At 37.5% G+C, this 25,540-nt stretch overlaps 1 protein-coding gene across 1 annotated transcript in view; it reads left to right on the top strand.

The window, feature by feature from the left end:
- TNNI3K (TNNI3 interacting kinase) overlaps window positions 1-25,540 on the top strand; it is a 258,488-nt gene that overhangs the window by 104,703 nt on the left and 128,245 nt on the right. The window contains exons 12-17 of the mRNA XM_010989036.3: window positions 1,806-1,892; window positions 2,829-2,885; window positions 3,833-3,925; window positions 4,009-4,066; window positions 4,189-4,383; window positions 5,108-5,212. Of these exons, the coding sequence (XP_010987338.1) occupies window positions 1,806-1,892; window positions 2,829-2,885; window positions 3,833-3,925; window positions 4,009-4,066; window positions 4,189-4,383; window positions 5,108-5,212 (595 nt within the window). The remainder of the gene's footprint in view (window positions 1-1,805; window positions 1,893-2,828; window positions 2,886-3,832; window positions 3,926-4,008; window positions 4,067-4,188; window positions 4,384-5,107; window positions 5,213-25,540) is intronic.

Here is a 25,540-nt window from a genome sequence, read left to right as displayed (position 1 = left end):
CTGGTACCACTCAGCCTTGCCCGTGATGATCTAGCTACACTGGCCATCTCTCATTTTCTAAGCATGTCATGTTTTCTCCCATTTGGGGATCTTGACATTATCCCTTTATGCCTGTTAGGCTCTCTTACTTTAGAAATATACCTGTTGGCTTACGTCGTTCCTGTTTTGAGGTTTCCCTGATTGTGAGCACGTCAAGAGTCCAGCGAAAGAGTACTGATAGGTTTGGCTCCCCATTATTTCATCATAACCTACGTCCATGATATGAGAAAATCACAGATCCACCAGTCATAAATAGAAAGCTATAGATGATAAGAAAATGGACACTAGTTGTTAACTCTGTAGATTTAAGTTTTGCTACAGGTTTTAACAATTTTAATCACAATTCTTTTGGTTTTTTTTTGAGGGATCGAGACTTGGAATGTTACATTTGAAAAAGCTCTTAGTGCTGACACGTATCTCAATTATTCCATCTTATGATTTTGCATGGCTGTATTAATTTTAATTCTTTTTTGAAGGGAGGATTTAATAAGTAGGCACAACTCTCAGTGTATACTCTATACATTAGCCAAGTTTATTTGCAACAAAAAAAAAATATCTTTGAATCCTTTGTGACTGATAAGCACTTACACTCTTTCGATTTCTAAAGTTTGCCATTTTTACAATGAATTCTGTTGCATTTCACAAGTCTCTTGGCAGGGTCTTTAAGTTGACTTTGCTTTCCTCTTGTATAAATTAGCTACACTTAGATTATTTTCACAGTTTAAGCATAAAATAGTATCAAAGTTTAGTTCTATTGAAAATCTTTGTCTCCTCAGAGGAGCATTTAGCATTTTTATTCTTCACAATAATAAGCTGCAACTGCAGTTAACAAACTCCCAAAATTTGGTGGTGTTATGTAATAGAAATTTATTTCTCAGTCATGTAACAGTCCAGGTTGGCGTGTCTGGTTGGTGGATGGCTTTCTCTCTTCCCATAGCACCTCAGAGCCCTCACTATCCAGCCAGCAGATGCAGAGAGTAGAAAAAACTCACCTGTTTCCCGGAGTCCACTCCTGGAAGTGACTTTTGCCCCTCTTTCCTTGATGAGAATTTGTCCCAAGGCCACAGCTGGATGCAAGCGGGAAAGGGAATTGTTGCCCTGGGTGGGCAGCCATTCTCAGTGACAGAATCACTCTGTGAATGGGAAGTACAACTACTGGTAGGCAGCCAGTGGTCTCCTGCCACAAAAACCAGTGTAAATTATCTTGATGTCCTGCTCTACTGCACTTGCCAACCAAATGTAATGCTGAATCACAGCAAACACATCTCTCCTTCCTGGCTATCATATGTGCTTTTCGTCCTTTTAATGATGCCCTTATATGCTCCCATAACACTTGATATTTACTAATTTACAAATTCTTGTCGTTCTTATTATTTGTTCAACTACTATAATTGTCTTAAGAGTAGGGCCACAGTTGCCTTGTTCATTGTATGCCCCATACCCAACATAGTGCCTAGATAATGCCTCACATACAGTAGAGTCTTTTTTTTTTTTATTGAAGTGTAATTGACTTACAATATATTAGTTTCAGGTGTACAATTGAGTGATTTCATATTTTTATACATTACAAAATGATAGTAGAGTCTTAATGAATTATTTTGACTGAATGAATGAATGAATGAATGAAGGCTGTTCCTATTGCAACCTATTACCTTTAAGATTCATTTTATGTTTCAAGCTACCTCTGGTTATTTTTGGATTAGGCTGTAAGCTGAATAAGTCAAATGAAAATTAAGACCCTTTGTCCTCTTTTTCTTTTCATAAAGGACATGATGCAATTGTCACACTCCTGAAGCATTATAAGAGACCTCAGGATGAATTGCCGTGTAATGAGTATTCTCAGCCTGGAGGAGGTACCCCCTTTCTTATTCAATTATCATTGTTAGTTCAATATTGTGCCTAAGGTAAACCCGTGTTTCTATTACCATCGTTCTGGAGTTAGGGGGAAGGGCATGTCGTATTAGCTTTACTTTAAGAAAATTTATGTCTGGGTGAGTCTGAGAATAAACACACCTCCATTAGGTTACTTTCTAATTCGCCAATCTGCAGCTCCCCCAAGTGTCACACTGCCTGGGCTAGTTGTTTTTGAGGCTGGTGCATGACTGGGAGGGTCTGGGTAAGCTGAGCGCAGTCATTTTCCATTTCAGTAATCTATTAAAGCCAGACACAGAATACTCACATACAGACACAAATTAAATCTCCTGGAGTCTGCCAGACCTTAGGCTTTTATTTTTAATCATTTTAAGTACTCTCTAAATAAACACTTGCTGTACTGTTTGAGTATCCAGAGGAAGACCTGGACTTAAACTATAGTCTCAGTTTATCCCTTCCCACCCCCTCCCCCCACTGGTAACCATAAGTTTGTTTTCTATGTCTGTGAGTCTGTTTCTGTTTTGTAAATAAGTTCGTTTGTCTTTTTTTTCTTTTTGGAGTTTGAAATTTGCAGATACTAATATATATAAAATAGATAAATAACAAGTTCATACTGTATAGCACAGGGAATTGTATTCAATATCTTGTAGTAACTTATGGTGGAAAAGAATATGAAAATGAATATATGTATGTTCATGTATGACTGAAGCATCATGTGTACACGAGAAATTAACACATTGTAAACTGACTATATACTTCAATAAAAATATATATACAAAACAAAGCAAAAAAACTATAGTCTCATTTGGTTTTCTTAGCAATTTTATTTTGTCACCTGCTTCTCTTTATAATGTTTAACTTTTATGCAGAAAAAAATGTTTGCTACTTTTAACTCTATAATATAATTTGATTTCTAGATGGCTCCTATGTGTCTGTTCCCTCCCCTTTGGGGAAGATTAAGAGCATGACAAAAGGTATTTAATATGGGACAATTGTTATAGTTTATTACTAAGAATACTACCTCAAATATGATAACTTACAATTTTGTTTTATATACTATAAATGATGACTATTTTGCTAGCATAAACAATACTATTAATAGACCATTTTTTCTATAATTAACCTCATTTGCTATGCTATTTTTCACATGCCCTCTCAGTTCATGAAGGTATAACAGTGAAAATTTCATATGGGTATTAAAAGATCAAATTCTCATAGACATTTTTATTTTTATTGAAATATAAATTATAATTATAAATATCTTTTAGAATTGGCAATATATTTGTCTTAGGGGAAAAATCTGAAAAATAAATTATTTTTTGAAAGATCTCAAATAAGAAATACTTTGGGAACTTTTTTGAATGTATGCTACATGTAGAAATTAATACTGTTATATCAAGAAAGTAAAAAAAATGGTTCAACTGTAAATTTGTATTTAACTATTTGGAATTTGAAGTTTTAATAAATTATTTTTGGATTTGGATGTTTCTTCTGAACGATTTTTAGGCTTATTTCCTAACTGGCATCTCTTTGAGGTTTAGTTTATGATATTCAGTTAAGCCTATTGCGATAGGTTGCAGGGAATGACCAGACAAGACTCTTTATCATGATGCGATATGGACTAGATTCCAGGGTTGCCACATCCTACAGACAAGCTACTTGTTGATCAGATAGGAACAGACCCTTAGCCCTGATAACAAAAATCAGGTAACAGAGACAGAGAACTAACTTTTAAGGCAGACGGATAGGGATCATTTGTGATGAGGGTTTAGTATGTCTAAGTAGCCAGTGACAGTTGGAAAGTTAAACGTTACTAAGGAATGGTGTTTTCGGTTAAGTAAAGTATAAATATGTGTGTGCATGTGTGCACATCCACGTGTGTGCTTTTTATCTTAAAAAATACAACAATTCCTGTTCGCAGAGAAGGCGGATGTGCTCCTCCTAAGGGCTGGGTTGCCCTCACATTTCCATCTCCAGCTCTCAGAGATTGAGTTCCATGAGATCATCGGCTCAGGTAACCAAAGAAGACGCTCGTCTGTTTTAGTTTAATGAGCTCAAGATAATGTGTGTTTATTTATTTCTCTTAAACAATTTCAGGTTCTTTTGGGAAAGTATATAAAGGACGATGCAGAAATAAGATAGTGGCTATAAAACGGTAAGCAAGCAAACAAGAAATTTGAGCATCCGAGTAGAGTTGTGAATTTTGAGAAGCATATGCATGGTGAGTCCCCTGTTCTGGTTCATCTGTTGAAGATTTCCTGTTGCTGCCATTTCCAGTTACCGAGCCAACACCTACTGCTCCAAGTCGGATGTGGATATGTTTTGCCGAGAGGTGTCCATTCTCTGCCGGCTCAATCATCCCTGTGTCATTCAGTTTGTGGGTGCTTGCCTGAATGATCCCAGCCAGTTTGCCATCGTCACTCAGTACATATCAGGGGGCTCTCTGTTCTCCCTCCTTCATGAACAGAAGAGGTATGGCCCCTGGCTCGTCATTTTACATGTCAACACCTCATAGGCTGTCTGCTTAGATGAGCCTTATCCTGCAGAAATCTCTGAGTGCTAGGAAACATGGTGCCTTAAAGATGGGTAATAATTTATGCCCAGTAATTATGTTTTAATGAATAGAAATACTTCTGTGCTTTTTAAAAAGGAATTCAGTTAAAGATAACAAACTTAAGGAATTTAAATTAGTAACTGAGCTTATATAATAATTAGGCTAAATTTGACATAGTAGTAAAGCCAATATGTGTAAGTGCAGAATAAAATAGTTACCAGGAGGTCACAGTATTTACTTATAAAAGTTTTAAGAAAGAGGGGTCTAGCACAAGTCTAATTTGAATTCACTTCCTAGATCTATGCATAAAATAATTGGAATGTGTTTTTTACTTAGTGATGAAAGTAGATTCCATTTTTATGTTGTCACAAAGATAAGTATGATATTACAACATTATAAAATCAAGTAGAATATTTAAATAAGAGGGACTGATATCTGAATTGATCTATAATTAAGCATTATCTGATGTGGAAAAGCTGTTTTTCCAGATTTGTTGAATTTCTAGCTTAACCTTCAATAAAGCAGAAAAAAAGGCTGAAATGATACAGAATAACATATCACACACGCTATTGATTTCTTTTAGAAAGATACGGTATTGGCTTTGACCATTTCATCCTCATTAAATCTATTTTTAAATTCTAGGACTCTTGATTTGCAGTCTAAATTAATTATTGCGGTAGACGTTGCCAAAGGTATGGAGTACCTTCACAACTTGACACAGCCAATTATACACCGTGACTTAAACAGGTATTCCCCCCCCCCTTTAAAATAATGAGCTTGTAATTGTGTAACTGTCTAGGAGCCTAAGACAGATTTTAGTGAAGATATATTTTAGATTTATTGCAGATCAGAGTTTTCTACACTGTGGGTAAGGGGACAGGCTACCATAAGCCTAGGCGATAGAAAGTTTTGTCATTGTCTTTTACAGAAATAGAAAGCAGTTTAACTGCCTCTCAGGGATCTTTCAAATCTATGAAAAATGTCCAGAAAGATAGTGATGTCTGTAAGATTCGCCAGCCAGCTAGCTCTCACGTCAGTAAAGTCAGATCAAGGATTGAGATCAATTACTGTTACAGAATGTCATGTCTCATACAAAGTCAAGTATTACGGGGGGACCTAATATAAAATTATCTGAAACGCTACTTTTGTGCTAACATTTTAGTATTTTTCTGATAATAATAAACTCAGCCAAAACACAGCAGCTCAATTTACCTGCTAATCATGTGAAGATGTTTTCATGTGGAATAGAGACTTGAAACAAATACAGAATGGAATGTTTCAATGGAGAAACCCCAAGGGTTTTCTTTTTTTAAAAAATAGTGAATGCTTTCTCTAAGCAAAGTCTTACAGGAAGGCCAGTATACAAACTGGAGCAGCTTTGGGTGAAGACAGAGTATAGGGTAGAGAATTCTGTTCATTTACCATTTCCCACTGACAAAGAGAGAGATCCTTGGGCCATCTCTCTGGAATCCCAAAGGTGCTGAGGAGAACAGCTAGAAATCCACTGATCTGATAAACCACTAGTTTATGAAACAAGCCAGTTAATCAAAATCAATAACTTCCATTTCATGATTGTCAGTAAGGTTTGTGTAGGTCCCATATATGGTCCTATATACAAAGTCCACAGTTTTGAAACTACTAAATATTGATTAATTGCTCCATTAAGTCATTTGTATGACAACTACTTGGGCATCTGCTAGGTTTAAAGCCTTTAAACATGGCACAAAGCTTGCAAAGTGGAGCTGCCATAGACTCCATTCTCGAGGAGCTTTCAGACTCCGCTGGAGGAGAAAGATACCTAAATATATTTTAGGTATGAAATAACAAGTTCTATTAAGGAATTAGTGAAATTTTTTCTACAGAATTTCGGAGAGAAGAACAGTAATTACTTCTGAGGTATTTAGAAACAACTTCATGGCGGAGGTGACATTCGAGCTTGATCTTAAAAGATCAATAGAATTTGGAAGAGTGTCCTAGGCTTAGGGAAGACAGTAAGAAAATAGAGATTGGAAGTTAAAGGTGTATGTAGCAACAATGAAGAGTTTCACTTTAGTGCATGAAATGTGTAAGTGTATGTAGTGTATGAAGCGGATTATTGGGAAAGACATTCAGAAAAATAAATTAGAACGAGAGCACAGAAATTAGTGAATGCTACAGGAAGGTAGTTTAGACTTGGTTCTGTACGCACGAGGGAGGCACTGAGGATGTGTGAGTGAGGAACCACAAATCCAGAACTGTGTCATGGAACGATTAACCCAGCACCTTTGTAAAGGATCAGCTTGAAGCAAGGACGAGAAACTGGTGAAGCAGTTGTTAAGGCAATCTAGACGAGTAATGAAAAGCAGAATTTCTCTAGTGGCAGTGGAAATGAAAGGAAGAGACAGATATGAAAGACAGGAGAAATAAAATAAATTAGGTATCAGATATGTGGTTAAATCTTAGATATTGAACATAAACATACATAGGACTCAATCTTGATAGTTTTTAAATAAAATTCATTTCTTTCCTGTTATTATTTATTTTCTTTATGTCTCTTTTAAAGATATTTATGTTAACAAACGTATTTTTTCCTTTGGGTTTCAGTAACAGTATGTAGGAAGCAGATTTAGGTGATAAACTAGCATAATTCAAACTGGTGATTTGTGAGTTTTAGGAGCATTAGTTTGTCTTCCCAACCATCTTTGCCTGTGGTATTCAAACAAATGAGTGATCACTGAAAGTTTTCTCTAGCGCAGCTCTTCATCTGTGGAGCAGTTGAATGTGTGTTCTGTTGCCCTGTGAGTAAGTGTAAGTTGTTACTGCCAAGTTATAAAGCAGGACCAAACATATAAATGTTGATTAAAGTGAAAATAGAGCATTTACTGTATAACAGATTTAAGTTTATATTTACCATTTTTTCTGTCTCTAATCCAACCTAAATGTTTAAATTGTATCAAAAAGACTTCAATTTTTTATGAAACACTTTTTCCTAGGTGCCTTCCATATAATAGAGTACCAAACTAGTGCATTTATTATTTCTGGGCTATTTTTTACTGATCTTTAATCTGACAATAAAAATTCAGTTTTTCAGGTTAACACAAATACATCATGCCTATTGCCCAAAGGAATGAAAAGTCTTTCTCCTCAGAGGGCTTTCTGCAATCTGGTTAGGTATAGAAAACATATGCCCAGGAAGCAATTTAATTGCCATTTAAGGTAGAAAATGATTAAGGGCCAAAATGATTAATCAGCAGTTTTCAAAAGCTTTCAAGTAAATCAAAGATCAAAGTAGAGTGGAAAAGCTTCCTGGAGGATATAGAGCTAAAACTAGACTTTGAAGAATAGGCATGTATCTTTTCTCAGCCTTCTCATAGCGTACTAATCCTTGCATTTGCACGATGCTTGCCAAGTCCCACTGAAAGAGGTAGAGGGAAAGATGAACATAAGGGGATGGGGGGTAGGAACTCAGACACTGCATTTGTATTGAAATGACCTGTTTCCATGTTTCTCTCCCGGGCTAGTCTGGCCATGTCAGGGCTTCAGAGCAGAGATCCTGCTCTCTTCATCTCAGAGTTTCAGAACTGAACCTAATATCTCACACTGAGGTGTTTAATCAGTGCATTTTTAACCGAACCAAATTTTTGAGGCATTTCTATGAATGTCACTTCAGAAAGCAGTGCCCTATTTGGTACAAGTATGGCTGTTTGTAGATAGAGTCTGACTAACTTACCCAGTACCTTCTATAGTTCTAAAGGGAAAAGGCTGTTTGGGTTTACAGATCAGCCCACAGGAAGGGGACACTTCTCTCTTTGGTGTTATGGTTGTTGATTTATTTGAGTGAAAGGGGAAAGTCTCTGCCTTTTCCCTTGTAAGTTTCTTGCCATGTAAATCTGCAAGTTAATCTCGATCTTCAGTGTATACTGAAGAGAGGTTCAAGGAATAATTAAAGGAGTGCTTCTTTCCAGTGACGAGGATGAGAATTTATTTAGTGCTTACCATGTGAAATAAGCCTTGTTGTGCACGCTCTCATTTAATTTCAGAACAATTCTATATACAGTTGTTATTATCTCCATTTTACTGTAAGGAAACTGACTAAAGCGATGAAGTTCACAGCTACATCCTTACAGTGTTATTAACACTGTGTTAGGCTGGCCCAACACCAACAAAACCAAGTCAGCACAGAGAGATAGAAGGAGGCTGGTGATATTGGATGAGCATCAGCCATATTGATCAGCCTTGCTCTTTGTGCTTCAGTCCTTATCAGGTTCAAACCATTTCTCATATCATCTCCTTGTGCTTCTGTGTTTCTGCTTTATTTCTTTTTCTACACCCCAGGTTCTGCTAGTATGAAGCAGAGGTTGCATGTGAGGCACATAGATATGTTTACTTTGGCCCACAGTGTTTAAATATTTTTTTAAAATGTATATCGCTTTAGGCAGAAATGTACTTTTCAATTTGTCACAGACCCCACCACCTACCAACTTACCAGTTTACACCTGGTCCAATTTGTATTTTCATTTTGTGGCACTGAAGCTTGCAAAGCTTGGTTTTACAGCTAAACACTCTTCACACTTTTTACTTAATATTAGCAGCTATCTGTGTTTTCTTGAGAAAGTACAGTTTCTGAATTATTTGACATTGAAACCAAAACATTGTTGCAAACATACATGGATCAAATAAATGGTCTTTCCCCTGTAGAAGTATGTAGTATGACAACACTGTGAGCAATGAAATAGTGATGATTCCAACAGAGTGGCTCTGGCACTCCCAAGAGTCATGTAAATGAAAGCATCTTGTAAACTGCAAAGCACCATACAAATACCATTTGTTACTGCTCTTAATCCCTCACTTGTTCCTTTATATGTCAGGAATGAAAAAATACCCCACAATATTCTCATACGTACAGGTATTTCTTTTTATATAACATAACGAATTAATTGGGGGTCTAGGTCTAGGTCTAGATATAGAAGGACTGTTTTTGAGTATCAGCTTATTCGAGTGACTTTAAAGAAAATCATTAGTGATAATTTTTAAAAAGCCAACTTACTGATGATGAGTGACAGATAATTTAAAATGACAACACTGGGCTAAGGGCTAAAAGAATTTTGATTTTGTATATGGCTTTAAATTAGTGAGGATTTCAGAAAGTATCAAAGAAAAAAATTGATTATAATTTTTAATAATTGTTTATAAGTTGATACATGCATTTCACCACCCAACTCATCCTCGTCTTCTCTGATAGGAAATCCACCCTTGCTTCCCAGTTCCCCAGGGGCCAGCTTTGTCCCACATGTTGTTTGGTTCAGGTTCCTCACCCTGAACCAAAACAGCAGGTCCCCCGCCCTCACTTACTCTCCTAACGTCTCTGAGTCCTGCATTGTCCTTTGTACTCTAGTGGAAATAGCTGAAGTTTCTTTCCTCCCAGGCCCAGTTAAAATGTTCTTCCTCTGTCAGCTGCCTCCATTAGAACGTCTCATTTAATTTTGGCTGCATCCACTAATTCTAAAAATAGTGCTCTTACTTAACACCCCATTAAGTAAATTCCCTTAGACACATACTCCCTTTAAATTAAAACAGGTACATTTAAATCAGAGGGAAACGTTCATTCTGCCCACACTGTCATATTGCTCGCACAGACCTAGTGACACCTGCCATCTCTCACGGTAAGTTCCACCAGAATCTTTGCCTCAGTCGTCCCAGTCAGACAGATCCCTGAATCTCCCATTTTAGAGGTAGATTCTAAGCCACTATATGCCATTTGAAACAGTGTGCAAAATAAATGTATTTGTATGTAAAGAGAACATAGAAAGTCAGGGTTTGGCCCCAAACAGGAATATTCTGTGATACCAAATTCACCTCTGATTTGACATAAAAAAACTACTGCTTCACACCAGAACCTGGCCTCAGGCTTTCTTATTCCAGTGATTTTTGTGGTGAAGCGGTTCACTCTGCTGCCTCTCTCCTCCGTACAACGCAGCCACACCCTAGGAATTCCCAAAGCCAGAGGCAGGACTGCTTTCCCTGTGGCGGGGTTGCCCTCTCTCACCCCAGGGTGGAGCTTGGCGGGGGAGTGATGCCCACCTTGACCGGCTACAGCCTTTCCAGGGCTCCCCTGTGACTGGTAGCGAACTTGCTGGCCTGCAACCTTCTACTGTTGCTGGCTCCCCACATTGTCATTTTCCGTCCTTCAGGGATACGGCCTGTATAAAGTCAGCTTTCGAAGATGTCAGCAAAGGCTTTTCTCTGTTCAACCTCATTTCTCCTCTGCTCTCATTTCTTGGAAGGCACTGCCAGTGCTCCACTTGGCACCTTGTCGATTTCCTAAGCAACTAACCTTTCAGTAATGACGTGAATGCTTCCTTGTGGTTATCTGTGCATTTCTCAGTTCATCATGTTCAATCTTTGCTTGCTGAGATTCATTTATGTTGTTGTGTTCTTAAAATCCTGGAGTTTAATAGAGTGCAGCCTGACTAGGGACCCAGAGCCAGAATTTCTAGCTAATAAATGAGGAACAATCTTAATAAGTGGATATTTATTTTTCCACTGATTGAATTTGCAACAGCTCTACCTTGAATTGGGCCTCGATAAAAAAGAGTTGCAGATAATTGTAAACTTTCCTGCCTTGTTTAATATTTTCCATTTCTTAATCCTCCTTGTCAGCCTTGGGAGGAAGCAACTTTTCCAATAATGTTAGTCTTCTTTCGGGCTTGCAGCATGGACAGCTCTGGGAATCTGTGGTGTGGGTCACCACCCTACTGGAAGGTCCCAGGATGAACCAACTGAGGTTGCAGGCTATGGAGCCAGACCATACAGATTCACACGCCAACTCTATCACATCTTCCCTCTGTCCTTCGGCAATTTGTTTATAAATCAGTTTCCTAATTTGCAAGATGGCAATAATAATCCTTACTGGGTTTAATTAAATATGAAAATACATTAGTTATTATTGTCTTTTCTTCTCTTCTTTATTTTTCTGAAGGAATATATTCACTACTTAATTTTCTTGGGTGCCCAAGTTTCTTTACTGAATTGTTTCTAAAGGCCTGTCTCTCCTTTTGGTTGTATTATCACAAGCATTATTTATAATATCTCAGATGGCTAATTTCTTGTCATAAAGATCTAAGAGCTAACTGGATTGTTTCACTGGAGATCTCTTTATATGTGTGTGTGTATATATATATATATATATAGAGAGAGAGAGAGAGAGAGAGAGAGAGAGAGAGGGAGAGACGGCCCATGGAATTCTAATCTTGTATTACTGCCTTCATTGAGACCTCTCTACATGGCTCAAATTTGCAGCAGTGATTCAGTGTGATGCTCTCATTGGGTTGATGCAGATCTAGAACAGCACTGGGATAAAAACATAGCTGAGGGTTCGTAGGGTTATTTGATTATCCAAGATCCTTCTGAGTGATTATTCTTCCTAGGGCTCCTTCACAAAACTTAAGCATACAATTTAAACACCTGCCATTCAATCATTCAGTGATCATTTTTGTGGAACATAGTGGCAGAGAAGGGGAAGCATCATTTAGAGGCATATCCCAGAGTTCACGCCATGTAAAAAGTCAAGTAGGAGAAGCCCTAGTTTTGCAGAGGATGTGTGGAGCATCTGTGTAGTTAGGCATGTTTCCTTCCTGGTGCCCAGTTAGCTCACCCAGCTACTCAGCTCGGAAATTGACCTTCTCACTATAAGGAGCAGGGAAGAGTGTTTTCAAAGTTAGCATTGAGAAAGTTGCCGCCTGCTCCTCCTTCAACATTCAGAGAAAAGAAAGAATCACATCATACCTTCTCGATTCCCAAGAGGTGACCATTTTTCTCATTTCTGTTTCTGTTCTCATGGTGTCACTGTTACTATACCACTTGACTTCTTTCTGCCTCAGGTTCCTCATTTGCAAGTGGGGATAATGATGTCCATGTCTACCTGTCCATAGAGCTATCCTTGCAATTAGTAGGGGTGTCAGGACAAAGGTACATGGACCACTTTAGAGAAAGACTCTGCATGAGAAATCAGTATATCATTTATATTAATCACGTGGAACCGAGTTGCCAGGGAGTCTCGGAATAAGCTTCTTTCTGTATCCAGCTGCTGGGTCTGTGCTACTTGTAGAGCGGTCTGAATTTTCTCCCTCCCACTAAAAGCAAAAGGTGTCGTAGTTACCAAACGGCATGGGCACAACCCACTCCTTTTCTGAAGGGCTTACCATTCCCTTGACCAGCCTGGAGAGAAGAGCATGCAAGCTTCCCGGAATGATTAGAACTCTTTGATCCTGGAGCCACGGTCTTTGTATCAATTACATTTAAAGGCTTGTATGTGAAGAGCTGTATTCCGTGGCTAAGCCCTCTTTTAATGGCTTTAACAACCTACAGAAAGCCAGTGAAAAGCATGCCTGGAGCCACAGATGAAACAGCGTTAGAGCGCTGATGATGTCTGGCGGCTTTTCTTTGGGGAGGGAATTCCCCTTCTAAATTCTTAAAATAGCAATTGGCTTTCATTAAACCTATTCAGAGTTAAGGGTCTGAGGATCTCGAGTGACCCCTTCCTCTGGGAATGGAGCACATTTTCATAGGCTTTTTCCTGCCTGTGGTCCCTGAAAGATTTAGCCGCTGGCAGGCCACCTGAATCGCTGGGATTTGTAAAGGAAAGGATTGATTACATGCTCCATCTAATTCTTTCTCTTTCTTTGATTTCTTTTTTTTCCCATTTCATACAAAGAATGAGAAGGATATTCTGAGTTTCCTTCTACTGAGACATGGTTGGCCTTAAGGGCAGACGTTTTCGCATTGAACTTTCATTAACCTCGTCTGGGCTTGACAAAGTTTCTTCTATTTTGCTTCCTAAATATGAGCCTAAAGAGCTATTGTTTGCCAAACTTGTTCCCCAGCACTGTAAGCAGGAGAGAGAAAACAAAAGTTTGGGTGTTTCTGTTTTGTTTTGTTTGGCTTTCTCCACAGAATTGCATCTGTAGTCTCTATCTGAAAAGGTAAATTTAGCATAGGCCTAAACACGTGCGATTCATTCTGATGGGAACAGCCACCGCTGCCACACTTCCCTCCCTTCCCTCCTCCAGTGTCACTTTTCTCCTGGCTAATTCTCAGTCCTTCTTCCGAGAAGCACTCCTCTGTGTTTCCACAGCACACCGTGCTCCTGCTTATCTCAGGACAGCACTCTTCAAATTGCTCGTGTCTTTGAATACATTCCCTGCCACTCACTCAGGACAGGGGCTGTGGATTTTGCACTTTATTTCCAAGTGTTTAGCACAGTGACTGGGTCCTAGTAAAAATTCAAGTAAAAGTTGTCAAAGGCATGAATGAATTAATAACATCTCAAGGAACATAAGAGTATCATATATTGTTTCTTTGTGCCAGGCATTGAGCTTAGTGTTTTCATGTAGTAGCTTATTAAATACTCATAACTCTGTATGATAGCCTTTTTAAAAAGATAAAGTGCAGAAAGGCTTAAAGAGACTAAGCAAATTATCAAGGTAATACAGCTGGTAAGTGACAGACTGAGATTATTACCCACACTATCTATTCATAGAGTCCACGTCATAGAAATATATAGGCGTTTAGTCCTGCAGACCAGGAGCAGCTCTGATTGAACTGCAAAGCAGTACTTGAAAGAGTTGCCTTACCAGGGGAGGTGTAGTTTGTAGAATTCATAACAGAAATGAGAAGGTAGTTTTTACTTAATATTGAACAATTCAGTAGCATTTAATAATATGAAAGTCTTTCTTTTGCTTAATTAAGACTGCTATTCCACAAGTCACTTTCCCTGGCTGTTTTGTGCTCTGGATGATTCTTTGCATGCTAGTCACTACAGCCTGTCCAAAAAAAAAAAAACAGTGGAGACAGCGAGAAAAGAAAATATAATCAGTTGTTTGACTGCTCTGATTTCCTAATTTACACAGGTGAAAAGTTAGCCAAACAAACTGATTTTGCCGTGTAGACAAAGCCAAAGACTATCTGAGGATTCTCAAGAAAAATACAATCCCCTGAAATTCTAGTGATTTCTAGTCACTACTGACCATGTAGATTTGAACCAATGCCTGCTTTTTTCTGAATTGATTGATTTTCCTTCTCACAGGCAACATTTTATTTTCTAACCTGCAGCATTTCTGTGCCTGACTGGAATATTTTTGCATTTGATTAATGTTTTCATTTGACTTTCAATGAGGTCTCAAAACAGTTTGGCTTGTCACAGTCAAATTATTTAAATATCCTCTGAAAAGAGTATGTGGGAACTAAAATCAGATTCATGTGAACCTGAAAAACCAGTGGCGACATTTCCTGAACTTGTTATATTTTTATCTCTAAATTAATCATTTCACAATTTGTTTTATGTTGATGCTCAGCTTCTTAAATATAGTGATTATTGGATCCCTTAATGGAAAAGTTTTAATTTTTAACTGACCTGAAGTTACTCTCTGGCAAGGATTTGTGTTCTTTGTTTGAATAGTCCTTTTGATTTCAGCAGCACAAATATTTATGCCTTATACTTATATTAAGATTTCTTTCCTTTGGGTTTTTTTTTTTTAAACACAAATACCTAAGTCATCCTTTTCACTTCTCAATTACTCTTTGATCCCAGTTGATTGGAATTGTCCCAACTATGGGTTCAAATACAGTCAGCACGCTCTGTCTATGTTTAACTTATGCCATGGGAAGGAAGGCACACTTAAGAGTACATACCATCAGATTTCATTTATGTGCAGTTTTAGAAAATGCAAACTAATCTCCAGTGTCAAAAAGCAGATCAGTGGTTACCTAGGGCTGGGATAAGAGAGGAGTGAACAGCGAGGAAAGTGAGGAATTCTATTGCGGTGACAGATATGTTTTGTACCTTGACTGAGACAGTGGTTTCACAGGAGTATGTATCTCTTAAAACTCACTGAAGTGTCATCTTTAAAAAGATGTGTTCTTCCTTCTAATGTGAATACAAATAAATTGTCTAATATAGGTCGTAAATATTAAAAGTTCAATCCTTAGAAAGAGATAGGCAAAGACATATGAATCGGAGCCTTTCTAATCATGAACAAAAGGTATTTATTTGCCCTTTTTTAAACCTAAAAAGAAGAAATAAACATTTGTCAAATAATCTCACTGAGGATATCAAAACCAATTCTAGCTAAAGGAGAAGAATCAACATAACCTAACTGGAAGAAAAAGGGTTTACTCAGAGGCCATCACTGAATACAAATCTGTATCACACTAAGGTCGAGTTAGCTGTCTGCAGATGTTAGCGTTCAGTCTAAGGATGGCAGACATTGACAGGAAGGGAGCTGAAAGAGTGTCTTTGAGACTCTGCACTTACCCTCTATTCACTCTTGCCAGTTCTGGTCTGATGCAAATGATATTCAATACCAGAATTTACTCCTCAGCTGAATGTGAAAGTGCATACATTGAGTGGCAAAGAAAAGGCCCAGAGTGTCTATATATCATCAGAAAAACTGGCGGGTTGAAGATATTAGATCTCAAAAATTGCAAACTGACAGTTACAACATCTGGAAAGAAAAAACTACCCTAAGCTCATTAAAAGCACGTGCTGCTAGATGTGAAGCATGAAACTATGGATCACAGGGACGCAGCCTGAATGGCTTCTTTGGTTTTCAAAATGTCATTTATGACAGAAGACATCTATGGAATCTATGAAAATTGATGCTGTGATTCAGAAAAGATACAATGAAAGAATTAATTTGCAAAGATCATGGAAGTGACATTACATAAACAACATAAATCATGTGCAAGAAATATAAAATCAGACTTCTTGAAAATTAGAATTGTAGAACACTTCTATCTGAGTGTCAACAAAGGAAAAAGTATTTGCTGAATAACTGGTTAGTGAAAAATGTTGCCACGTACACTCTAATCTAAGGTCAGCGTAGCCCAAATTCAGAAAACTGGATTGAACAATTCAGAATTAGTTGGGAGAAGGAAAAGAGCAGTGTGAACGTTCAAGCTTCTACAGTGAACACAATGAAGGTGTTTGTGATAAACTGAATATTCTCGTTATGACTATAAATGTATATTTTTCTATTTTTGCTTCATATTTTTCAGAGTATTTTAAGGAAAAATAAGGGTTTTTTTTAAACTTTTTTTGGTAAATAAAACCTATTACAGTAGGAACTAAGAGAATATACTCTGAGTGAGAAGAACACCCCCAAAAAGAAAATTAATTAATTAATCTAATTAAAATTTTTATTTTGAGCATTTGATCATGAAGTGCTGTTAAAGCCATAGATTGGTCAAATGCTTGTATAACCAGCAAGTTTACACAACTTTAAGCACAAGAAGTTTCTGCTCTGGAGGCCAACACTCAGAACTGGGATTTGCTGCAAAAAGAAGACCTTTGAGACTTCTCAAATTAAAGCTCTTCTCTCAAAAGTTGGGCTTGGCTTGCACATACTAGCTTTCAGTATCATTTCTTATATATATATAAAAAATTTACTATAGGTTTGGGCCAAAAATACAGAGGCTAAAACTTAAGGTGGCAGTTTTAAGAACAGTTTAGTATCAAAGAGATCCTATATCTCAGGTAAGGCAGAAAGACTGTGCAGTTTCAAGCCAGAAATATCAAGGCTTAATCTGCCATTTCCTAATGCTGTAATGGTTAACAAGTTATTTCTAAATATCAGTTTCTTCATTTATAAAACAGGGAAAGTAGCTACCTTACAGCAATATCTGGCCACAGTAGACATTAAATAAATTTCAGCTCTTGGCCTTTTACCTAAAGTGGTTCCAGAAGTAATTTACTTCCATGTATGTTTACCAAAGTTCCAACGCTTATATATTTAAGACAGATAAGAGTTACAGAGAATACCTCTAAAGAAAAACACTTAGTAATTATTTCTCTGCCTTCTCACTCTCCCTGTCCCACCCAACCAAAATTTCTGATGATCATAACAGTGCTTTGCTCTGCACTCATCAGAGAGAGGGAGGGAAGGGAGAGGAAGAAAAATAAAGTTAAAACATCCCAGGCCAGAAGTAATGAGGGTCTGAACTGAAGTAACAGCAATGAGAAAGCAAAGGAAGGTAAGAATTAATGATCTATAGTAGAGGTGAAATTGACTGTACCTGGTAACTGATCTCAAATGAGGGTGAGGAGGAGGAAGGATTGAAAGATATCAAGATTTCAGCCTGGGTGGCTGGGTACATGGTGAGTCGCACATTAAGATGCAAAGATATTGAAAATGACTCCAGCCATGTATGTTTGAAATGCCAGTGAAATAATCAATTTCACTTTATATAAAATTCCGAGGAATGTGGTTTAGGGCATTTAGAAATTGCCTGAGTGTTTCTTCCCTCCAGACACCTTCTCTGATCCACATCTCCTCTCCGATCAGGTTGGGTGCTTCTTTCTGTGCTCCAGTGGCACATGTTTCCTTCCTTATCTTAGCACTTCCTTCCTTTGGAATTGCCTTTTTCATCCTGCCACCTCTGTTAGACTGTAGTCTTGGCGTGGGCAGAGACCATGGCCATTTTGCTCATCTTAGTGCCGTTATACCAAGCGTAGAGCCTAATAAGAAAATACCCCAAGACTGTTTGTTGAATGATTAGTAGCGCTTGGAATCTTTGGAAGTTATAAAGGCACAGTTGTACATTTCAAAGAGGCAATAGCTGTGGCTATAGGACTAATTGACTTTATTGTCGGTAAAGAGTCCAAATAGAAATAGCAACAGGAATAAGACCTGAGGTAGGATGAGAAGCCACTACAGAGGGAGAGGAATAGTCACAGAGATAAAGGTAAAAGGGAAAAAAAATTAGAAGTTGTCAGAAATGTCAGGTACCTCAAAAAGTCCAGAATGTCTGGACAGAGATCAATGACACTGGAGACCTTTGAAAGGTAATGGTCGGTGGAAAGCATTGACAGAGAAAAAAAATTAAGCATGTCTATTATTATTTCAAAACTAAGAAGGACAAGTTTAAAAAGAATGCAGAGGACATCGTAATGATCCCTACAATCACTGGATTTTTTTAATTCAGTGTCTTCCTAAACGATATTGATCAGAATTCTAGTTAAATGAGGTATGCCTTAGAAAAAGGCTCTGATAAAAGAACTGTGGGTAAAGTTGAGTATTATCTCCCACTTTTAGAGATGCAGAAAATACGTTAGAAGTTCTGTAGTGATTGTTCAATTTCAACAAAGCATTTCATCAACTTCTTTGACAACTTACAACATACTTATTAACATTCCAGATGAAATAATATTCCATGGAATGCAGTTTGAAATATGCTGCTTTGATTGTGTGACTGCACACAGGTTTATATTCTCTAATTTTGAAAGGTATAATAGTGGATACTGTCAGTGTTTAAGTCAGAAATCTGAGTGGTTCAGCTGACTCTGTGAAAGTGTTGTATTTGAATTCCATTGAACCGCATCTTGTAGATGACATTGTACACTGACATTCCATTGTACATTGACTGTGTACCTGCTGAGTAGCTCAGTGCTCAGTGCTGAAGATATAGGATTAAACAAGATGGCAAAGGTTCCTGGTCTCATGAAGCACATAGTGCAGGGATGTGGGTGTGGAGGTGGGTAGGCAGGAGGACACAGTAAAATAAATAAGCGAGATAATTTCAGATAATGATAAGCACAATAAAACGTGTAGATGTGATAGAAAGATAACAGAAGTGGAGAGACTAATTTTGATTGTTGGTCACGGTAGACCTCTGTGAGAAGGTTATATATTGAGCTGAGATCTGAAAAACACAAAGGAGCTAGCCTAGTGAAGATATGAGTGGAATATGAATCAGAGAAAAAAAACAAGTTTTAGCAAGTGAAAAATTCCTAAGTAGGAATTTTAAAACTGTTATATATATGTGTGTGTGTGTTTGTGTTATAGATACATATTTATGTTGCAAATATATATTTTATATATAATGTTATACTACACGTTATATATACATGGAGTAGTAGAAGATAAAATCTGTGTTTCACTAAAGCCGGATGGTGTATGGTCTTATGGGCCATTTGGAAGTTGAAATCTTATTTTGAATGTGATAGTAAGCCACTGAGATACTCAAGCAGGAAAGAAATGTGATCTGATATATTTGCTTATTCATTCAACAAATATTTACTGAGTGTATACTGTGTGCCAACTCTTTTGGCAGGGGATACTGCAGTTACCAAAACAGATCCTGCCTTTATAATGTTTACGTTTTGGTAGATGAATGCTTTTAACGTAGAATATTCTAAATGTGTTGTGGAGAATGGAGCGAGAGTGGAAGCAAGGAGAGCGGTTAGGAGTCTACAGCAGTGTTCCAGGTGGGACATGAAAGTGAATGGGGCTAAAAGACTAACAGTGGAGATGGACGGAGGGAAGTCAGTAGATTTGGTATGTTTTTGCAGGTAGAGTCTACTAGAGGTTGCTGTTGGATACCTATGGGAGGTGGGAGAAGAGAAACAGTTGGTAGACACAGATGCCATTTTTTGAGATGTTAGTTGTAACGTTAGTTGCAAAATAGCATTTGGGGAGCAGAACCCAAGAGGTCTTTGTGGCCATTTATACTTAGGGCGCTACTTAAGAAAAGACCTTAAGAAGGCAGTTGCAAATGCAAATCTAAAGCTCAAGAAGAGATCAGTACTTTGGATATTTATTTGAGAGTCTCAGCAAATAGAAGTTTTGTTTTGTTTTGTTTTTTAAGCTGTGGGAATTGATGAGATCCTCTAAGGAGAGAAAAGGGAAGAAAAAAAAAAAAAAAAGGAGAAGAGGGCCTGAGACAGAGGAATAGGTGCTATCAGAGAAGGCTGGAAAGGCCTGCCAAAGAGTAGATGGAAAACTCAAGAATAGAGTGTCATGGGAGCCAAGGAAAGGGCTTGCTTCAATTAGGAGGAAGCTACCAGATGTTGAATGCAACTGAAAATTTAAGTAAGATGAGAACCAACTAGTGACCGCTGGATTTGTCAGGATGGGAGTCACAGGAATACATGCCAAGAACAGTTTTTATTGATTGGTAAGGACCTATAATAATAAATGCTACCATTTACACAGTGTTTACTGTGTGTCAGCTTCCACCCAAGTGCCTTATATGTTTTACTTAATAGTAACAACAATAACTATGAGTTAGATGCAGTTTTTATTTCATTTTACCATGGAGGAAACTGAGGCACAAAGACATCAAATAACCTGCCTCGTAGTTACTAAGTGACTGTGCTGGGACTTGAACCCAGGCAGGCTGACTCTAGCATCTGTGTCATTTCTACTTTACTAGATTACTTCCCTAAAACCTCATTAAAGTGGCTTGCGAGTGATAATGGAAGGCAGAGCAGTAGAGATAGACTTTTCAAGAAGTTTTGAAGTGGGAAATTGAGCAATTGGATCATAATTGGACAGTTCTGTAGGTGAGGGAGGGTTTTTGGAGATGGGAGCCAGCAGAGCATGTGTGCATGCGGATGGAAAAAATCTGATAAAATAAAACTCGTCATTTGGATAAAAGCATCTAATTGTGTGAACAGAGTCCTGTCATTTGGCTCAGGGGCTGGCAGAGTCAGGGGCTCAGTACAAGTCTCCTGAATTACAATAAGTTACTTAAACCTGGCGAGTAACAGAACTGGGATTTAACCCCCATCTCTGACTCCTGGTCTGGTTCTCAGGCCACCAGACCATGCTGTCTCAGAGCCCTTAGTCCAGTCTTCTTCCCATCTAAAAAGTCATTTTCCTCTGATGCTGTCAGTAGTCTCACTGTTTTAGATGCAGAAGTCCCTGTTTCAATTTCTTGCTGGAATGGATTCTCCACAAATAAGGATAATCCTCCATTTCATGTTTACTCACTTGGTTGACCTCCTGTATTCCAAGCGCTTCCCACAACAGGCTTTGCCGTTTGTATTTTCTGAGACTTTCAAGTAACTGGGAGTTGGTATTATGACCAAGTTACCTCCTGAAATGCATAATTTTCCTCCTTTATCAATTTTGAAACAAACAGATGAATTGCAAAGGAGCTACATTAATGAGATGTTTAATTCAAGGTTTTAATTTTGTGAGTGTTGGGAAGCATAATTAAGGTTCAGGCAGTACATAAGTGTCTTCAGAAATACAGGAAATAAACTATATTCTGTATCTGGAATTTTGGGAACATTTTCTGCTCAAATACAAATCTCTTATAGCTATCTTCCTTTGTTATACAGGCACCCTGGGCAGAATAAGCAGAACCTGTACTCCTCACAGAGGAGGAAATAGATAAATAGCGTGGTTGTTATTGTACCAATTAGCAGAAAACAGTATGCTGGGGGAGAGGTAGAGGTGCAAGTGAGCGGGCACTGATTTTATACTTCTTCTATTCTCAGAATTGCAGGGCAATTTTCTTTAATTTCATTTTAGATGATATCTCAGATAATTCATGCAGTGAGGAGAGAAAGGAATAATGAATTAGAAGGGGATACAAATAGGATGGTAAAGACTTCTGGGGAAAATGTGAGCACAGAAAAGATTGGAAAGCTTAAGAAAAGTTATTTGTAAGCATTTCTCTGGATCAGCATATCACACAATTATTAAAAAAAAAGAAACAAAACTTTACAGAGACGTGGTGCATCCATCAAGATGGATGAGGGAAAGAAAGTACATTTATTTTAGATGGTGGAGAAAGAGCTACTGGTGTTCAAGCTTCCAGAATGGCTACTTCACATCAAGAAATGCAAATGCAAGTTTCCAATGTAATTTCTGTCTCTTAGGTGATGTCTAGCACACAAGCCAATTAGAACAAAATTAAAATGAGTCAAATAACCAATACTCACAAACTTGCCTATTTCTACTTTTAGAATAGTATTTTATAGCTTCAGGATAAAAACAGTAAAAATATATTGATTGATTGAGTGAGTGATGCATTCATTCAATAAATATTTATTGGGCTTCTGTTAGGTTGAACCATATGAAATTGCCCCTTTTTTGGTCAAAATGGTTGCAAATCAACAATATCATATGATTCAAGGTAATATTATCTTTAAACTAATGGAGAAAATTTCTTTTATGATTGAAATCAACCAATATGCATTTACTAAACATGGATTATAGATTCAGGACTGCATCAGATGTTCCAAATCAGTGGTAACAAAGATATTGAGTATGAGAATCCCTTTTAGTATTAAAAGTTAGCCCTCAAAGGGTGCTGTTCTATCTTTAGAGTTCATCAAGTGAGAAAACGCATAACCAAGCTAGCATAAAGTTAACAGCACTTACAGACACTTTTTCTTTGTTTTATTTGTTATAGTAGTGTTGCATATACTTGAAAAATAGTAGCATACATATATATACACATATATATGTAAACAGTACATTTATATACATATATGTACATGCGTGGTATATATTATTAATCTCTAGACTAAGTTTAGGACAAATTTGTATCATTAATCTGTATTAGACAGACTTTTTAAAGTTGCATTTTGCAAAAAACCCGACTCAAACTGACTTAAGCAAAACAGAAAATGATTTATGCTTACATAACTGAAAAGGCCCAGAATAGATGTGTTTTAAGCATGAATTTCAAACGGTATCATCAAACTTGTTTTTTCTCCATCTGTAGGCTTTTTTTTTTCTCATTGGTTTAATTATTCTTGGATTTATTCTTGATCTTCACCTAATGGCCACAACTGCACTGTGGAGCCGTCCTCGATTTCCACATTCCCAATGCATGTCCTAGAATCGTGCATCCTTGACTCTGATTGACCTTGCTTTGGACTCATGCTTATTTCTGAGCCAATCACTGTAGATGGGAGAGTGTTGATCTAATCGGTCAGGTAATTCATAAATCACTCCTAGAATCTTAGATGTATGTACTCTCATGAACTAAAAGGCAGCAGAGAGAAATTCTTCAAGGAAAATAAAGAAGTGTGAGTGTATGCTGACCAAGCAAAACCAACAGTTTTCCAACTGTGTGACCCCTATGAAATGACTTCACTGCCACTAGAGACCGTGGCACATGAGTGTGACATCACTGCTCTAAAGATTATACAATGAAAGATGTATAACCTTGCCTTATTCTTACAGGTAATTGGCTTATTCACTTATCCAGCAAGAATTAATTGAGAGTCTGTTGTGTATTATGTTTTGTACCAAGGGATTCAAATTTGATTATGACATAGTTTCTGTTTTCAAGGAGCCTTGACAAAACTGATGAGTGATAAACCAAGTCTTGTGAAAGTACAGAAGAAAATGTAACCAACTTTGTACAGAGAATGTGAAAGAGTGCACAGGCACAGTGATGCTTGAGCTGGGACTCGAAGGAATAGGAGTTTTCAGCCAGAACAAAAGGAGAAAATAAAACAGCAGTAATGAAAATAGCCAGGATAGCATAGTGCCTAAAAGGGATACCTAGATGATTATTGCTATATGAGTTGAGAGAAGGTGGTGCATGAGGGTCAGGAGGGGAAACTGAGTGCTCATATCATCTACACTGCAGTGTGTCACGCAAACACCAGTGGGGTGAGGAGGGTCGGGAGCAGTTTAAAACATTATGGGGACTTGGAGAAAAATCCTGTACAACATCTCAGACCGCTGCTTGATAGTGCAGCTTTTCTCAAGAGCTGTTTAGCAGTAGAGAAGCCAATTAGAAGGAGAGGAGACAGGGGTTCACCAGCGCCCTTTGATGAGAGAGAGAGAGAAATGGGGAGAAATTCAGATTATTGCAGCAATGTCTTTGGGAGCAGAGAACTGAACCGTCTTAGTTTCTCAGTTTATAAGGAAAGGAGAAAACATCAGAAAAGTTTTGCGTGATTTTGGTAATCTAAAAGAGAGCTGACCTTGATAGCACTTAGAAATAGGAAGTCAAGAATATTGAAAAGTTTTTAAAAGTCTTAAATTCAAGATTCACTTTCTTACTTTTCAAGGTTGGTGATGAACCTTATACTAAAAGTCAGTTTTTAAGAAGCTGTTCCGAACTGGCAAAGGGACTGAGTGAGCAGAGCCCCTGTGGGGGTTTTCCTTTGATACAGCTGTGATAGAGAAGATACATTTCCTTCTATTCCGCATTCAAATCCATATGCACACCCACATATGATGCACTGAATGCCATATTTGTTGATTTTCCAGGTCACAGCAGTTCTGGTACTTTGTACACTTCTTTGTGATGAACTAAAAAAAGATTTTTTAAATGCATTTCCAGTGTCAAGAACTTTTTTTAACTTTTTATTTACCGGTTTTAATACTTAACCATGTAATTCAGCCCTTTGTTATTCACAAGTGGTATTCAATCTTTAATAACACTATCAATGAGAAGGCATGTACCTGTCTGCATTTTGTAACAAAAAGGAAAATATATAAATAGCTTGCCATTGTTTGGTAAATTCTACTGCTTAGTTATGGGAAAGCTGAATAATCCATACTCCATGTGAACAAGTTAGAAAAGAGCATTTAATGAGCTACAGAGGGAAGTGTTTTCAGAGTACAGCACTCATTTTCATAAATGTTGCTGGAGAGGCAATTGCTCAAATATAATTCTCCCATTAGGAGGTTAAGAGAGATAATAATGGCTTAACACAGAAGGAGATAACAAAAGAAATAAGATGTCAAATATGATCAGATCTGTCTTTGCCGTATGAATTCAAACAATAAAATTGCTATATAATTATTGTAAAACTCTGCTTATTTTATTTTTCAATATTAAATTCTTTAAGCAAGGATCTGCAAAATATATCTGGACTTTGGATCATCCATAATATTTGCGTTTGGAGGCGAGCTTGTTAAACAGGAAAAAAATGCAATTTTGCATCTATCCTTATTAATACCATCCTAAATCATATTAATAGAAATGATACAAAGTTCAGATTGGTATGTATTGAACATTGAATGATAAACTCAAATTGGAATAATCTGAGTGTTCTCATCCTTCATAGTTTTGGGTTTCTTTGTTTTTTGAATAGCTAACTTCTGTTCCATCATAAAGAGTTATCCAAGAATAGATAAATGAAAATAGCGCTGGGTTGTGTGACCTGACTCCTTATGTCAAATCTTGACAGTCATTATGTGACTCTTGGAAGTGATAGAATGGGGCAGGATTAAGAGGATATTTCAGTAGGCAACCCAGGAAGCCTACAGCCTGCCTTGATGGTGACTTTATTGCTCTTTCTTAAGAAGTCCTGGGGAAAGTTTAGTACAGAGAACTCTG

The sequence above is a fragment of the Camelus dromedarius genome, chromosome 14 (genome assembly GCF_036321535.1).
Source record: "Camelus dromedarius isolate mCamDro1 chromosome 14, mCamDro1.pat, whole genome shotgun sequence".
Lineage (NCBI taxonomy): Eukaryota > Metazoa > Chordata > Mammalia > Artiodactyla > Camelidae > Camelus > Camelus dromedarius.
Note: the sequence above shows the minus strand (reverse complement) of the source record. Positions and strands in the feature narration are given on the sequence as shown.